Source organism: Pecten maximus, chromosome 10 (assembly GCF_902652985.1).
Source record: "Pecten maximus chromosome 10, xPecMax1.1, whole genome shotgun sequence".
NCBI lineage: Eukaryota > Metazoa > Mollusca > Bivalvia > Pectinida > Pectinidae > Pecten > Pecten maximus.
The window spans coordinates 23,523,965-23,543,168 of record NC_047024.1 but is presented as its reverse complement, the minus strand read 5'-3'; the positions used below and the strand labels follow the sequence as shown (position 1 = coordinate 23,543,168).

At 34.9% G+C, this 19,204-nt stretch overlaps 1 protein-coding gene across 1 annotated transcript in view; it reads right to left on the bottom strand.

Annotated features, from left to right (window-relative positions):
- Positions 1-16,724, bottom strand: part of LOC117335600 (transcription factor SOX-13-like) — a 73,017-nt gene extending 56,293 nt beyond the window's left edge. Inside the window, 1 exon segment of the mRNA XM_033895723.1 lies at positions 16,441-16,724. Within this exon segment, the coding sequence (XP_033751614.1) occupies positions 16,441-16,490 (50 nt within the window). The 5' untranslated portion in view covers positions 16,491-16,724.
- Between the last annotated feature and the right edge of the window lie 2,480 nt (positions 16,725-19,204).

The window sequence follows — 19,204 nt, the reverse complement described above, 5'->3', positions numbered from 1 at the left end:
GTGTAATAAATGAGTGTAAGTGACAAATGAGTGTCACCAACAGAGTGTAATAAATGAGTGTAAGTGACAAATGAGTGTCACCAACATAGTGTAAAAAATGAGTGTAAGTGACAAATGAGTGTCTCCAACAGAGTGTAAAAAATGAGTGTAAGTGACAAATGAGTGCCACCAACAGAGTGTAATAAATGAGTGTAAGTGACAAATGAGTGTCACCAACAGAGTGTAATAAATGAGTGTAAGTGACAAATGAGTGTCACCAACAGAGTGTAATAAATGACTGTAAGTGACAAATGAGTGTAACCAACAGAGTTTAATAAATGAGTGTAAGTGACAAATGAGTGTCACCAACATAGTGTAAAAAATGAGTGTAAGTGACAAATGAGTGTCTCCAACAGAATGTAATAAATGAGTGTAAGTGACAAATGAGTGTCACCAACAGAGTGTAATAAATGAGTGTAAGTGACAAATGAGTGTCACCAACAGAGTGTAATAAATGAGTGTAAGTGACAAATGAGTGTCACCAACAGAGTGTAATAAATGAGTGTAAGTGACAAATGAGCGTAACTGATGAACTATGAGTGTAACTGACCATATTGCTTTAGTATATTTACATGCATACATGTGTAAGACTTTCATCTCCATAGGAATCACTCTTGGGCAAGATTAGGAATATTTTCTTGTGTTTTTGATGAAATTCTCATTGAAATTCTCAGAATTGTTATATCATAAATCCAAATCCCAGCCATTTTCTCCAAAATACTTAAATTATCTTGTAACTTCAATGACCTAGAATAATCCCTGTCTCTAAATAGCGTTGACAAGATATATATATAAATACTTAATATTCAATAACACATTGAACTTTTTTGTTTTTCAATCATTTAGACAAACCTAGACACAAAGGAACTGTACCTAAACATACTTTTTTATTATTCACTGAAGAACTATTTCTTGAAATGAATACTATCTGCTTGTACAGTGAGGACAGAAATATTTGATGGGAGTGTTCAAGTGATGGCAATTAAATTAAATTGAGCTATTTACTACAAACACTGGAGATCTGATCCCTCCTGTGTGCAACACTACACACTCACCCCCGAGGAAATTATCACAGCATTTCTACAGAACCTCTTACAGGCTTCTAAACATGATAAATATGGAAAATCATACTCTTCCATGTGCTTCAGTAGAAACTTCTCGATTATCATGATTTGAATGCAAATTAATTTTTGTCAAATTGAAACAGACATGTGTATTTGTTCATTATTTGAAGTTTTTTCCCCAAACAAAATAAAATAAAATTATCAAAATCATGAATCTGCACATTAAAACTAAACGAAAAATTGAACAAACTAATGAAATATGGAAAAAACAAACAATTGATTGAACAAACAAACAAAAGATTAAACAAGCCTTGGATCACTGTTGGCAAATAGCTTGAAATAGTTCATCTTTCTTCACAAAGGAGACATAAAACAGAAGCTTGTTGGGCACACGACTGAAAGTGGCCCTTATCAGGATTCTGACCCCTTTTGTCTTGGAGCTGTACTGACATCATCCCTGTTCACCCTTTATCTCACCACTAGCCCAGCCCCAGACACTTGACACAGCCTAGCTCCATTAAATCAAAACTTTACACACTTAGGTATCTGATGATTCCCTAGTATCACTCATCTCACCTGATCATAACAATGATAACTATTTAACACAGGCCGATATTATTTCAGTAAAATGGAGGTTGACTGTGAGTATCCTGTGTTCTATTTCAACTAAATTGTTCTGGATGCCCCTTATCAATTAAGATTTTCATCATGAAGATGGGAGATATTCTCCATGATCATTCTATAATCAAAAATTTCTGCTGTAACATCAGCTTCTAATACAACTACTGCCAACCGGCTGGTACTTGTCACTTTAAATTTCTTAAATTGGGATAGTTCCAGTTTAACCTTATCAGCTAATAAACTGACCACAGTGGTGATTTTATGGCCAATAGTGGTCAGATTTAATTGGGTACTGGGTCAGTATTCTAGAGCATATGGGAATTCTCTGCCCTGAGTTTATTATATAAGTGGTAAGGAGTGGAGGGAGTAGTGAAAGGAGAGTGTTTATTTATTTTGTACTGGCCATAGCCAACAGACAAAGACTGACTGGACTAAGCACCAAACAATGACAGTGCAGAGAGCCAGTGGTAGGAAAATGGGTCTGTTATCATAGGCTCTGCTACAGCAGCTGGACTTCCACCCCTCATCAATAGCTTCTGCTCCTCTAATAGGTTCCTCCCTATCAATCTGGTATTCTGGTTATGCAAGACAATACCTAGTAATCAGATTTTATCATGTGTGGGCCTGCTCCAGCAAGGCCGTGTGATAGTTTTAGGGAACAATTTAAACATCTGATGGTCTTCCTGTGCAATGGAAGGGTGTGCACAAATTCTGGCATGGTGTATCATTTTCACAAACACTTGCACTGTGTAATACAGTCACACACTGTTCTACACTGCCTGTCTAGAGACCCTTTTTTATGTGATAAACAGAAAAATTAAACTTGGAGAAATATACTGACATCGTCAGACTGCAAACTTTGTGAAATTAAAGACGAGACGAGCTGCTGGGTAGTTTGAAACGCTGGCTTTCCTTGGTTACAATGTATGTAGTACATATGAACATTCCTTTGATTTGAGCAGTTGGATACTCTTGAATTTATATTGATAACATATGTCAGAACAATCCACCTGCTTGTTTACAAAAAAAAAAAAAATGTCTAAAGTTTTTAAACCATTGCTGAAGTAACAACAGGTGAAAGAAATTAATCAATGTCGACACTTACCTTTAGATAATGCCTCTGCATCATCTTGGTGCCGCGTGGGCCAACACAGAGCACCGACTAGCACCATACACAGCACCACCAATGTCATATCTCCACCTGGGCTAGCACCAGCAGTGTCAACCTCCATGTTAGTACCAATACCCGATAACCTCATGACAACACCATGAAAACAACCTCAACATTAACACCAATCAACCATTAGTAATGATACCAACACCTTCACTGTCTTCACCATCAACAGTCAAGGATAATCAAACAACATCATGATAAAATAATACCATAACCAAATCATTCACCGCAACAAAATCTTATAAGAAGTTGTATTAAATATTTAGAACCACAAGAAAGCTTTGACTTGGTGATATCTTTACCACAAACAAACTAATAACAAAAAATTAAATATCTGCAACCGTAAGATGAAATTAGAAAGGACAATCATGGAATTTCTACCACAACCAAACTACAGGAAAAAACAATGATTGAATACTTATCACATCTACATAAAGTATTGATTAAATATGAAGTTTTCGTGTAACATTGCTATTGTGCATGGCTTTAAGGCAACACAGTCATTGTCTTAAAGCTTTCCAGTTCACAAAACATGTTGCCTTTGTTCCATTGTCTTGAGGCAGGTCCCATATGACACATTGCCTTGGTAACGTTGTCTTTTGGTAGTCCTGTTCTGTGTTAGTACCATTGTTTTTAAGCGGTCCTGTACCCATAGCTAGCCTTGGCATGGTTTACTTTGGATATAGTCAGGTTCCCATTGTGTGTTGCCTTAGTTGGTGTCATTGTCTTCCTTGAGGCTAACATTAGTTCCCAAATCCTGTTGCCTTGGTGTCATTGTGTTGTGGTTGGCATGTTGCCTTATTGTCTTCAGGTAATCCTGTTGCCATGGTGCCATCATCTTGAGTCAGTCTCATTCCCATAGCATGTTGCCTTGTTGCCATTGTCTTGAGTCAATCTCATTCCCATGGCATGTTGCCATGGTGCCATTTTTGAGACAGTTATATTCCCATAGCCTGTTGCCTTGTTGCCATCGTCTTGAGTCAGTATCATTCCCATAGCCTGTTGCCTTGTTGCCATCGTCTTGAGTCAGTATCATTCCCATAGTATGTTGCCATGGTGCCATTGTCTTGAGTCAATCTCATTCCCATAGCCTGTTGCCATGGTGCCATTGACTTGAGTCAATCTCATTCCCATAGTATGTTGCCTTGTTGCCATTGTCTTGAGTCAGTCTCATTCCCATAGCCTGTTGCCATGGTGTCATTGTGTTGTGGTTGGCATGTTGCCTTGTTGTCTTCAGGTAATCCTGTTGCCATGGTATGCCTTTGTCTTGAGTCAGTCTCATTCCCATAGCCTGTTGCCTTGGTGCCATTTTTGAGACAGTTATATTCGCATAGTATGTTGCCTTGTTGCCATTGTCTTGATTCAGTCTCATTCCCATAGCCTGTTGCCATGGTGCCATTTTTGAGACAGTTATATTCCCATAGCCTGTTGCCATGGTGCCATTTTTGAGACAGTTATATTCCCATAGCCTGTTGCCATGGTGCCATTGTCTTGAGTCAGTATCATTCCCATAGCCTGTTGCCTTGTTGCCATTGTCTTGAGTCAGTCTCATTCCCATAGCCTGTTGCCTTGGTGCCATTGTCTTGAGGCAGTCTGGTTCCCATGGAGTGGTACCATTGTACAGGTCCAGGGCTGACACAGTAAGGCAGCCCCTGCTGGGATAAGTCATTTGTAAAGGTTCAATGAAAACAAACTACAGACCTGTCCCTGTGGGGGCCAGCCATAAGAACAATAAGCTAGACAGCTGTTGTGGCCCAACAACACCTCTGCCCGTTGTGATCTCGTTAGAGTCACCCAACACCTTGCTTCTGATCCTGGGGAGGGGGAAACTGTTCTCAAGGACCCTCCCCAGGCTTGCAGTTACATGTGGTAGATTCATAACTAAGTAAGCTGTGACCCTATTACTTTGGTGGGAACTTCTGTAAGCACCGAAAAACATTTTTTTGGCATATAGCTGAAATATTGCACACAACAAATAATTGGTTACAATGGGTATTCTGTAAAAGTCATTTTACAGCCTTGATACAGCCTATTACTGAAACAGGGCCTACTCCTCTTACAATCACCCACTGTAGCAATCTTAACGCTGACAATGTTTTTTATTTACATATAGGTTCATTTTTATAGATTATATTAGCAGACGTGAATTCTTCGGTAATAAATCATGACGCTATCAGCTCAACACAAATGAGTATTATAGATTGCAATTGCAGATTCGAGATATTTCGTGTTGACTTTTAACACTACAGATTAAAAGACACAGCCTCCTGTGCTAGATTTATATTTTAAAGTGTTTAAGATGTAGTTCTCAAATATTACTTTATCTCTAAAAGTTCTCTGATTTGCAATGCATTGCATATACACTTTTTCTTCTTATTCAAACTAGGATGCATTCAATTTGTCCTCATTTTCCACATCAATGAATGAAAGAATAAGAAATGGAAGTTGAGGTAACATCTATTTCTAAAATCACAACATGTTTTTCCTTCTTCCTCGTCACACCTGAGGACCTGGAACACAAAGTCAGTAGATAAAGCAGACCTCTTAAATATGGTCCAAGCCGATCCATTCTACAGAGAAAAGGATTTTATTTCAGGAATTAAAGTCCCAGCTTCCTCCATAAGACTGCCATCCATAATGTAATGTCTTAAAGATGGCCTATTAGATGTGGCTAGTAAAAGCTGGGATCATAAAGCACCACTTAGAGCCAGTGGTCAGACTCCCTTACAAATAGATCACACCAATCGAAGACTTTATCAAATGACAATTACAGACACAAATCTACTGAAACAAGCATACTACCAGTCTCTGACAATATCACATGGTAACACCCTTGCTCCTCAGGAAACCAGGGTTTTTATAGTTTTTTCTAGATTGACTATTTCACTTATCTTAAAATGCATGTCAGACAGTACCAAATAAATGCTTCTGTTCTCAATAGACTCCACTGTCATTGAATTCACATCTATTTTTTCATGTTCCAACCTCAACATCCGTTAAAAAACAAAAACAATAAACAAAGAATGGTTATCCAGTACACCATATTTACAAATGGCTTCACATCACATATAATCTATTCTCTATTCTTTTAAATATTTGTAACAAAACATAATCTAAAATGGTTTTTGTAATCAATTTTGGTTACATATGATTTAAATATTACCATACACTTTTATTCTACAATTTTATCTATGATCAAAACTAGAGAAAGATGAACCTATTTATTCATTGAATCCATTTTATTTTAGATTTACTTCCATGAAGAAGAAAAAAACCATAGAACACATTCCAATCAACACAATCCCAAACAGAGTAAATACATTCACCCTTCCCCACCACCAAATACAAAACCACCAACACAACAACCATCCCTGGGTGATAGAGAGTATATATAATTAAAATAATCAGTTAGAATAATCTCCAGCTAAGGAATTGTTATGTAGATACTTAGTAACGTTGACGTAAATGCAAACGTAAATGCAATATTAGTAAACAAGAGGTAAACATGACGGCCAGACCACAACCCACTGCTGCACCTGAAGACTATAGATAAAATCAGCGTCAGTTATTAGTAGAGATGATTCACAGTGTTAATTGTCTGAGGGATTACTGGGACAGCCGACCTGCTACTCCAGGTAGGCTTTCCTTACCTGTACGTGGACAGTCACTAACAAAGTGCTAAAGGTAAATTACAAGTGAAAACCATTACCTTATAATCTTATCCATAAATATCCACCACAATATAAAGCCCAGCGGGTTACGTTTGTACTGTGATAGAGAGAAAGTGCTTTAGGATCGCGCCGTCTTACAGTCTACATTATATCTTACAGCAGCTATTGTCCGGCTTTATCAAAAATACATAAAACGGAAAATACCAAATTGAAATTTTTCACACTATACTTGCTTTGAATATTATGTCGTCTCATAAAATCTTAAATAAATGACAAAATATGTTATCAAACGTGACAAGTCAAATCATGCCAACTCTTCATAATCCTCCCTTCAGTATTGTAATTATTGTCATTGATATCATAGGATTTCTGCACCGTTTCACTCTCAAAGATATTTAACTTTGGCAGAATGTTAGACTACTTTTTCTCATACTTATTGTAAAGAAGTTTTTAAAATCTATCTGGTGACAAGGTAACAACCTAAAATCAACCTCAATGAAATTATTTCTTTTTTAATTCACCATCAATATTTCATTATTTAATGTTTTCTGCGGTATTAACAGGTAAAGAAATGAATTATTCTAATCTGCTGCTTGTGACTTTAAATTTTAATATTATTTATTGCTTTCAAATCAAACATATACTTCAGACCTTGAAAATTAACATTACCAAATGCATTCTGATAAAACACTCTCGAGACCTTGAATTAACTAATGATGTTCGTATTACATCAAATACAGATGAAAAGATTGATTCCTTTCCCATCAAAGTATAAAACATACCTGTGGATATCTGTTCTGAAGAGACCTGCATACGATGGATGGTACGGAGAATGATTGTTTAACAAAACAAAATCACTTCAACATCTTGAAGCATTATTTTTCACAAATATTATTTTTGTCAAATATGGACCTACCAGTGTTCCATCCTCTATTGTTATTTCCACCTGTTAACACCAGTCAGTAGAAACACCCGTTCAAACAGACATAGATGTAACTAAAGCTTTAAGGCCTAAACCAACATATCAATTATACCACAATCTAACTGACTTGTTGCATTGTCCTGTAGTAATCCACTTATCAGCGTGACAAAGATGGCACATAAAGAGATGTCTATATGGTCAATCTACAGATAGGGGTACATCCTCTGGTCAGTTCCTACTGCTGTCCACACTGGTGACACACACTGTAGCCACTTAAGAGGATTGTCTCCCTTTGTTACAGGATTAACTCCCTTTGTTAAGGGATTATCCATTGTCTACTAAAAGGATAATCAAACCTATATGACAGCTATCAGGCATCATCCCCGACAACAACATATATCTTTAAGATTCCACTTCCTGCTCAAAAGTAGCATTAGACTGCAAACATTACCTGTAGTCCGAGACTCCAATCCCTTAGAGGAGGTGCTTTCTTTTTAATGAAAAAGAAACTTATAATCAAAATATTTGTTCTCATAAACCTTTTAGCTATAGTGAATGAGAAAACTGCAAAGGTAGAAACCTATCCATCTTCTTCTTCTTATTGGAGATTCATCTTAGAGTACTATACTTTATGATACATGACACGCCTCGTCTGTTCGAGTAAGGTGCGACAGTATAGTTACGTAATATAAAGATTATTCTTTATCACATATCTAAATACACCATGATGCACGATCAGAGCGGTAACAACAAAATACATATGAATTATACATGATTTTAATTACTTATCTATTCAAATACAAACATGATTTTAATGTTGAGACTAGTATAGGTGGAGCATCTAACATATTGATAAAATGTTTTCCCACAATATATAAATGTACAGCCTACCCAGGTACATGTTTTCATACATAGACACAAGTCAACCAAAACATTCTTTTTATTATTTTTCTATTTTTTTTTATTTTACATTTCCAAAATTAAATTAATTGTGTGTAGCATAAATTATGCTATTTCAGACAGTAGACTGTTAACAATACCTTAGAAATGAAAACCTTATCAGAATTTTATGTCAAGAAAGAAAATTTAATTTAATAGATTTTTTTTTCTTCAAAAATATATATATCTTTGTGTCTGCATTACTATGTGCTCTAGAGAAAACTGATTTCTTTTCTTCCTTTTTTTTTTATTTTTGAGAGTAAACATATTTATTTTCAATTTTACTATTATTAAATTAAATGTATGCGAGAAATAAAATGAACATCAATCATATAAACTATTATGTGTATTTCAGTGGGATACAGAATGGAACAAAGATATCCTGTACACTGCAGGCAGGAGATGCTGAAAAAAACGTGACACAAAAAATCACAATGGACATCAAATATAACAGCGGTCCAACTACATAATAATAGGTCTCATTTTATTGGCCATCACATTAACCACCACCCTTACTTTAATGTCAGGGGCTACGATAGCTCAGTCGGTTAGAGTGTCCGCTACGTAACCTCAGGTGAAGATCAGAGGTGCGTGGTTCGACACTGGGACCCTACCAAAGTCAGTCGGTCTGTGCTGTCGTGGTTGTGTCCTTTGGCAAGACATTTTACCCTTATTGCACTGGATAGCATGTTATAGGCGTCCAGTATGTTGTTCAATGAGGTAGTCACCAACTACTACAGGGAGACCCCACCTCAAAATGACCCTGGCTGTTCACAGGGGCTATAAACCCAGCAAACAAACAAAAAAACAATAGTTCAATGTCCCCTCTTTCTTATTTTTAACTTCACTCTTATAATGCAAAAGTTTCACTTGCCAACTGGTAAACTATTTTCCTGCTGAAATAATTCCGTACACCAGTACTACTAGCCTTGCCTTTTTGAGTAGTATATGGTCCATTAAAAAGATGTAAAACATTATTTTGGTACATGTGATCAACTTTTTCAGAATGACAGAATTTTTAAAAGCTGTTTAAATGATTTGTCCATCTCTTTGATTTTGTCCCCCTTTCAATATTGTCCACTATTGAGTGTTTGTCTGCACAAATCCTCAAGACATTTCAGGTATTTGGTAAGTTCATACTACAATGAACTCCGATTGGATACCAAAGTGCCTACTATTTTGAATCTCTTTAGGACGACGGTAAAAGTTCATACTACTATGCACTCCGATTAGATGCCAAGATGCCTACTATTTTTAATCTCTTTAGGACAATGGTAAAAGTTCATACTTTATAAACTTTGACCATTTGGATGTCAAGGTACCTATTATTTTGAATCTGTTTAAGGGCAGAGGTTAAAACCTGTGATCTGTTAACAAAGAATAACATCAGTGATCACAGAACAAACAAGATATCTACTGATTAATACAACATGATCATTGACACACGATTTACGAGAATCTATACCCACTCCTGCAAGTTATTGACACATGCAGAACAATATGAGGGTGGGTGGGACACACTCCACATTATCAGCCCATTGTGACGGTGGGGTGTGGTGCTCGCCACCCCCACAATGACGTAATCTTGTCAGAAACCTTTGTTATGTGACTTTGCATTTTAATCTAGATAACACAAGTTAAAATCCATACCAATATTTGACATCCGGAATGTATGACATTTTTATATCAATTACTACTCCTACAAAGAGAGAAAGAAATAATAGGGTCTGAATACGCTGTCTATAGTAAACTTATATTTTTATCCTCTCTGTAAATCACATTCAGGACTTGAATTTTAAATTAGATGACAATGCACTTCAAATCAGTAAAATGTAAATAAGAATTTTTGGTTTTTGATAAATTGATATACATTCATCAAATTAATGAGTTAAAATAAATAACCAATATTCATTAAGTCACTGATATTACTCTTATTAAATTTTAAACTGATTGTACAAGAGACAGACTATTTAAGGGAAATTAAAGTTCTTTTCTGAAGAGACAAAATTATCAACAAAGATACAGAAAATATTGCGGCAGTAAATTTGATTTCGATATCACAAAAACATTAACAAATTTTACTTTGGTTGTTTTTGGCTGCTTTCTGATCGGTCTGAAAGTTCTCTACATAATATTGATTGGTATGTGTTAATTATCTGTGAATTAAGTCCACTATTTAACTGATGTTTTGTAAGTAGAATATTTCCATATTACTCATTATTTACCAGATTTTTACATTGTAACACTAAAAGGATAAAATCAAAATTCAGTTTTTACATGTAATAGAATGCCAAAAGTTTAAGTAATTAAGCCTGAACAAGTTATAGGTTCCATTCAATATTTTTTTAACTTCCATACTGTTTGTTGTGTTGTGAATAAATAATAGATTAATCCTGACGTCCATAGCATTTACATACAGTATAGGAGGCCAAAATATCAACAACAACAACAACAACAACAATAACACTTTACTACTATGGCCCAACAACAATTGAACCAAAGAACAAAACCAATAAGACATTCTTTGATAGTAACTTCTATACACACCAATGAAACAATACCATACCCAAGGTCATTTTTGTATCTTCAACTTTCTACAGAAAACATGAACTAAGTCTAGATTGCCACAAAAATTCTGGATGAAATCAAATATGTTAATTTAATAATTGTCAGGTAAATATTTTAGATTTTTTCAATATTCTTAGATATTCATTAATTTTAAAATATATATATCCTTATGACATTAAATGTCTCTAGTTAGCTTAAATTTTAAATATCTTAATTTCCAATATTACATGTCAACCTTAACTAAATATTATTCTTATTTTAATATGTTTATTTCTCATGAATAATGTACACAGGATCAAGTAATAAAAAGATGGCTACCATTCATGAATTCATCTTTAATTTTATGATTTAATAAAAATCTCAAGTTTGAATAATCATTATATTTTAGCATTAATAGAAATTAATTATTCATATGTTAATTAAATCAATTAATAGTTGACATATTATACAGGTATCCTATGACTAAAATCAATTCATCTGCCAGGAGTAAATTTCAATATTGACTAATTGCAATTTATCACAAATCACAATCAGTCTCACTAAGCATGCAAATGAGTAGAATTGGAATCTCATCAACAGGTTTTTTTAATCAATTTGTACTTCCAAAGCTCTGTCAGGACATTTTGTCTCCACAGTATTTTATCAGAATGTATCATTTTTCATAAGAAAAAAATGAATTCCAAATTAAATTTCTAGGACAATTAAACGCATGTTTGACATTCACATTTGACAAAAAGGACAATTGCAGCATGCCTTAGGCTATCCATGATCACAGTTTTGTTCTGATGTTCAGAACCTTTTCATTAGGTGCTCAGTCATTTTAGAGATGGAAAGTTAACAGATTAATTTCCATCTCCTCTGGAGAAAAAAAAAAATTGTCGGACACCTGCACAGGAAGTGACAAAGGGAGATAATCACCTAACTTTGCCCTCTTGGGGACAATATTCATGTTATGTTTATACCACCTAGGCAACAATGGATTCGGTTGAAAATTAATTGTTACATGAAATTGTTATTTTTTTCTAAATTTTCTCAAACATGTTAGTTTTGATTATACTTTCTCTATACTATATTTATAGTAATAAATTTTTACCTGAAGATATTTTTGACACAATTGACAGATATTGATGGACTAATATCAATTCAATATGCTTTAAGTTTATATCCATTAAAACCAATCACAACAAGAGTTATTTCCCTTACATAGATCAATATTGAGCACTAGACAGACAACATATCACATAACATACAGAAATACTTGAGTGTGTCGTAACTTTTAAAAAATCTTTACAATACCAGACAAATATTGTCATACACACATGAATAATAGGGCTTGGTAAAACAGAAAATGAACAACACTTTTTTTGTAATATTTAAAAAAAGACCGCAATAAATATTTACATTAATACATTAATAACAACTCCATACAGGATTTCAGGGATCATGATAAGGATTTTATGATAAGACTGTTCCCAAAAGTAACAAAAACCTAGCCCTATCTTGACAATACGCAGATAAAGAATGAAGTGTTACGTTTTTGAAATGTGGTATGATCTTTAGATAACATTACAACAAAACTCGAGTAAATCGGGAGGTTTTGTCATGATGTGAATCGTTCAACAATAAGGACAGAAAACGCTCTCGATTTCGTTGTGATATCACTCCGATAGTCTACAGTTTCATTTTCCCTATTTCATTGATGCTATCATATTGGGGTGGAAAGATAACAGCTTTTGAGAAAATGGGGGCAGGGATTTTGTGGTTATTTCTCTGCCTATTACCAGCAGGGTAGGCTTGGTGAAGGAACTGATTACCCGGACCACTGGGTAACACTACACAATCGCTCTACTCATTGTGTTCCTGCTGGGAGGGTTCGCCATAAGAGGTACCCCTCCTTCCATAGTGTATGGACATGGGGCCAGGCACAAAGACATCGTCCTCTGATATCCTATTGGTAAGGGATAGGGGTAATAACCTTTCACAGTGTCTCATCAACTTCAAAAACACCATTAACGCCATTTGATGTAGGACTGTGATATCTGTACATATGGTGGAGCTTTCTTTGATAAACAGCACATTTAGTCTGAATAATAGGTCCCCATTCCATCTTTACGATCCCCCCTCCCTTGGTTGGCCTGCTACGTATATTATAACTCAAAGAAAACAAAACCACAGAGATTTTACACCAATAACATCTATATTTTAGTGTCTACATACAGTAGACATTTGCTAAATTACATACGTACTTTAATCCTGTGTATAAAATATGATAAATTATTTCTCACCGAACTTGCAAAGAAATACCTTTCATAAAATTTAGGTGTTACAGCTTTTGGTAGAATAATTGTTTTTATGATGAGAAAAAAATATTTCATCAAATATTTCATCCTTAACTTGTTACCCATTATAACCAACATTGTATTGTTAAAAAAGGCCTATAGGGTAACAGGAGCTTTTCTTTTAAAAATTATTCAAAAAATATTGTGCTTGAACGTAACATTTTACGTTACAAATATATCAAATTGTTCATCCAGTAGAATTCATCATACATATTTAGAAAATTATGATGAAATACTGATCTTATGAAACTTATGAAAATTTTTCCCATTTAAAGACAGAGTTTATCTTCATGTTAATAAAGGTTAGTCTCAGAGCCCCATCATTCTTCAACTTTTTATATAGGTTTTGTCACATCACTTTCCCTCTCTTTAAAGGCCATGACATTTATATAAGATTGTTAGTGCCTTTAGTAGCACAAACTTTTAGGTTTCGAATAGGTTTCAATAATGTTAGGGGGAAAAAAGGTGTTAAAATAGGAAAATCATGACCATTCCTTGTTTTATAACCTAGAGGTTTGAGAATCAAATCCCCTTAACAGATCAGAGGAAACCCGAAACCATATTTCTTTAATACACAACTCTTTTCTAAAGTAAATTAAAAAACAACTTCTTACATCAGAAATCAATATTGGAACTCTTGTTTTTCGGAGATCAAATAAAGAGTACTGGGACTATCCACCTTAACAGGAAAATAGCTGGATTATAAACCAATGTATATATTATATTCTATAAGTATCACCACAACTAAAAAAGAACAGTTAAAATAGCTCAATCTTGTACTAAACTGCTACTGCTTTTGCTACATTATAATGAAATAAACTCTGTCTTCTTTTGACCTTAGATGTTGTGAGGTACAAAACCATTAACAAATGAAAAACAATATTTATACTTTTCATATGAAACAAAAAGTTGATTAAAGTAGGCAACGTCTTACTTTATAAAACATGCCATATATTTAGAAATGGAAAACATCGATGGATTTGAGAGAATTTGTAAATGGATTAAGACTCATCCATTTGAGAGAGAAATAGAATTCCTCCAAATTTTTGCGGGAAAATATGGTAAGAATTTATGTAAGATATGTAGAAAAAAATCTGAGAATATACATACAATCTCTCTTGTTATAGGGATAAAAAAAATAAGGCTACTGTTTGAGAGAAAACAGTTGTCCCTATTACTTAGATTGTGACATGGGAATGAGAGGGGTGATATTAGGAGCTACAGGGTTTGTGACAGGATGGGGAGGGGGGACAGCCACTGTGTACCACTGTGTACCCCCTTCCATCATCACTATAGATCTGTATCCTCTCCACATATAAACAATCCCTGGGCTGACAGGACAGGTCACCGATATACAATCCTTCCACTAATGAGACCGATCACTGGCACCAAACCACACACTCACATGTAATTATAAATGATGACAATACTGAAGAAGTCTATGGGGGGACTACAAACACAACCACTACAATACTCGACAGTTTGATATATACAATAGATATATACCCAATCAGTAAATAATATAGGTATAATAGGGTAATCATTATAGACCAGGTAATATCTATATCACCTTAAAATAAACTCCGGCAATATTTGAATGTTATATCATATTCACCTGTTCAACAGGTCATATAGCGAGGCCCCCCCTGGTCACCATTTCAATGTTTTAGTTACAAGTCCAGTCATAAGTCTTGAGGCAATACATGTAGGTCAAAACAGTATTGAAAGATATTTATTTAGGTCATTTAGACATTTAATGATTAAAATCGACTCATACTTATCATACACAGTAAGGAAGACAAATGACAATATACTTATATTTTCATACTTCTGTTGTCATGTCTAAAGAGAATGGCTTTGGACTTACTAGTTAAATATTAGTTCTAAATCAGAAAAATATCTTATCTTTTAATTCTTTTAAATATATTTATATCAATTATAAAATGAAAGATGAATAAAATATATTAATTCAAAATCAATTTTCAATAAATTTTCAAATTATTCAAATTCCTGCTGACTGATTTATCAACATTTATATATCAAGATATAATTAAAGATTTCATAGAAAGAAAACTGAGTGTCTCATCTGCTAACTAAAAAGATATTTCTAAAAGAATTTTAAAATGAATAATAGTTTATGTAACAAAAATCACTCTGAAAATGATCCAATATTTCTGAATGATGAAGATTTCTCTCTCTCAATTAAAACTGTAATATCATTTATTTGCCAAGCTTTCTGAAATCAAACTGAGTTGATCGAAAAGCTGTTTATACCTGTATACTAGCCAGCGTGATACCATTTATAGAAATGAGATAATGAAAACGAACGGCATAATTCAATATTTACTCATTAAATCCTTAATCAATTTCATAATATCTTAATCAAAATTCAGAAATGCGTCCTATACATTTGTCTACATGGTAAATTTAATCAAATAAATTTTTGAAATGACTTATTTAAAATATTGTAAATATAATACCCTGTTAGCAATATAATTGATTTAGTGTTCATGATTACAGACTTTAAAACATAACTTAAAGATTTATAAAAACAAACTATGTTAGGTGTTTAAATTGCATTAGGATGCACCAGTTTCATAGAACTACTGGGGTTTTGATACACTCTTTTAATTTCTTAAAAACAAAAAATAATTGTTCTACTTCAAAACAAAACAAAACATCACCATTTTGAAAAGAACAATCAGAAATGAAATTAGATTTGAAATGTCAGAGTGATCAATCTATTAGAAATGAGAGTAAAACAGGTACAGACCCATTGTTGGAGAGTTCAAGCTTGCTATGTTAATAGTATGTATGGTAAAGTAAAGAAAACCTTGTATCAAAAGAGTGAAATCTCTACCATAAATAAATCACCTTGTTGATACAACCTAACCTTATTCCTGTTAAAAGCTCAGCGTCTAACCTCCGTTGAAAAACTTAGACACAAGTCAGGAAATTCAGTACAATGCTATTATCAGTTAAATCAATGCTAGAATGTCCACACGTGTACAGCCTGATTAGAGAATATTAAAGCCAGGTATTGTTTTACAGGTGCCAGTGTGAAGTGGGTAAGATAAGCAGAATAGAGATACATGACACCTACCCATACCAATGTATTGGCTCCAAGATCTCCTCGGGGACGTCATACTTCATGTTTTGAACATGCAGAATCCTTAATAAAAGATGTCCTAGCACAACAAGTCCCCACCCTGGGGATGTCCACTGTTTTTAGGGGACAGTCACACACAACACCCTGGTTTGTCCGATCTCGTTATCACACCTGCGACACTGTGTCTGACTGCTGCCTACTGCAGAAATAACACAGGTAAATTGGCCCAAAGATTACAGGTACGCTTTCCCCACGTCAGTGAGCGGAGGTCGGAGATACCTGGTCGTTGTCGGGTCCCTTTAAGTAAATACGGGTAGAGTGGGTAAAGTAAGGACAGGGATTGTTGTTACAACGTTCGTAAGACAACCACAAAACACACACACTTGTTCATTGTTGTAGCTGGTCTATCAATCAGTGTCCTTACTGGTGTTTCTCCAATACTTCGAGGGTCAAGGGAGGAGACCCAAGGCTCACTAACCTGTCAGTAAAAATACTCTAATTGCGCTGCCTTAATTAGGGAATTAACAATAAGAAATATTTAACAACCAATACACACACACATTGTTGTAGGTGCAGTTAATTGTGGCCTTCTCCTATACAACTCAAATAAATAATTACCAACACTCCTTTTTCTTGCTTCCAAAGAAATTGTCAAATTTGTCACGATAATGGAATAACAATAGCCGTAATACACAATCTGCTTGACATTTTCATGTTGTTTAATTTCAGAGACGCTTTAGCCAAAAGACTTGTAATTGGGAAATTAACTTCACAATACTAAGTGACATTTCACACTGCTATTTAATAATGGTAAACAAATTTTAATTGGTCTGGAGACCTTGTCTACAGGTGCTCAAAAGAAAGACAGTATGTTCCCAATACGACAGGACAAATAATCTTTAAGTCTATCAGAAAATCCCCACCCCCTCTTTCCCCCCCCCCCCTTTTTTTTTTTTTTTTGCTAAATACTCAAGATGTTAAACTTGATTATTTCATGAAATGTTGAAATCATCTTGAAAGTAAGTTTTACTACATATGTCTGTGAAATACTTATATCATATCACTTCAGAATAAATAATTGAATTGTTTCTGGCCACAATTGATAACAGATGATTATTCAGACAATGACCTCGTAAACAACACATTGAGGACGGCATTGGAGCTGCCTGTCCTAGCAATGTTGTAATTTAGTGAAGCCACCCTTTTCAGATGAAACGGAAGTTTTTGTTTTCGGGGCCTACGCCCACCCCCTAATTGAGAAGGGACCACAAAGGAACTACCTGAAACCCTACGTGGATGAGGTGGGCATACCTGTGTAAATTTACTTTACATTTCAGTCCACTTAGGACTGTACAGTTGTCGGTACACCGAGTCTATGTTTAGACGTAATTTTAATGTGGACATTTGAAATAGAGAGGGACACAATGAGGGTTGATAACAATACTTGGAACATTATTGTGTTACCAGTCTGCTATCTGCCAGGGCAACAATGACATTGCAAACATGACAACCGATACCACATCGGCCTACATGAAAACACACTCTTATATTCTTTTTTTATTTACAGTTGTAAAGAAGATGGCACTTGATATTTTTAATTGCCCCATTTGAATTAATCTCAACTTACGCAATTATTTATTTTTTTTCCAGTTCTAAAAATTACCAACCTACCATATGTACCCTTTCAGTGCAAGTTTTAACCAATAGTTTACACATATCAAAAGCGGATTGTTAAAATTACGCGGCTATATATATAAATGTCTTAGTTTATATGTGTTTTTAACTTGACTACCCTTGACCTAACAGTGTTACAATGCAGAAGAAAATATAAGATATTTAATTCATTGATTTACGCACATAACAACGCTCCTTTGGTATATTTTTTTTCTTTTCCCCTCCAATTTTTGCATTGTGAAGACTTTTTTACCTTCAGTAGAATAGTTTCTACATGAAGCCGTATCACATATCATACTTTACGGATATGGAACAGAGGATCCTAACAACAAACCAGTTCTACATTCATATCCACAAAACCAAGCGCTATACAAAGATGCTGCAAAGCCGAACATATACATCCCCAGTCGGACAAAAAGACATCGGCCAATACAAAATGGGAACAAATCGGAATGAGGAACGTCAAAGAAATTGATGCTGCATGGCTCCAACAATAGATACTAACGTCCAGAGTGTCGTCCAATTAGTCCGATTGGCGAGTGAGGAATTCCAGCACAATGACAGCCTATAACATCCCGTTGCCCTCCTTTGTCTATTGCCTAATTACAGCCCCTGATTTACGAGCTCTTCATTGGCATTCTGCACTAGCTACAATGGTAATCTCATGCATCTGCATACAAACTTCTTCTATTGTCTTGGCGTATCAAATTTATTAATTGGTGCACAGAGTGTAAAATTTGAGTTGAATGGCTACCCTATATGGTCATGAATCAGTGTGCCCCTACAGCGCGCGTGACCTAGACAAGGGCCCCATTTTAGGCAGTTAAAATCCGTCAGCACCAATGACAACAATACATAACTCAGCCTCCATTAGACTCCAACTTCCATACCCAAACACAATCAACACTAATAGCCTAAGAAAATCCAGTTGTCTTGTATAAATATGTAGTAAATCAATGCACAATTGGCATCGGAGATTTAGCACTTGTTGGGTACCGCGTTAACGGACTAGGAGGTGACTACAGTAGAGCAAGATTTGCTTCACAAAAACACATCACTCTAATCGCAAACGAAATATATCACT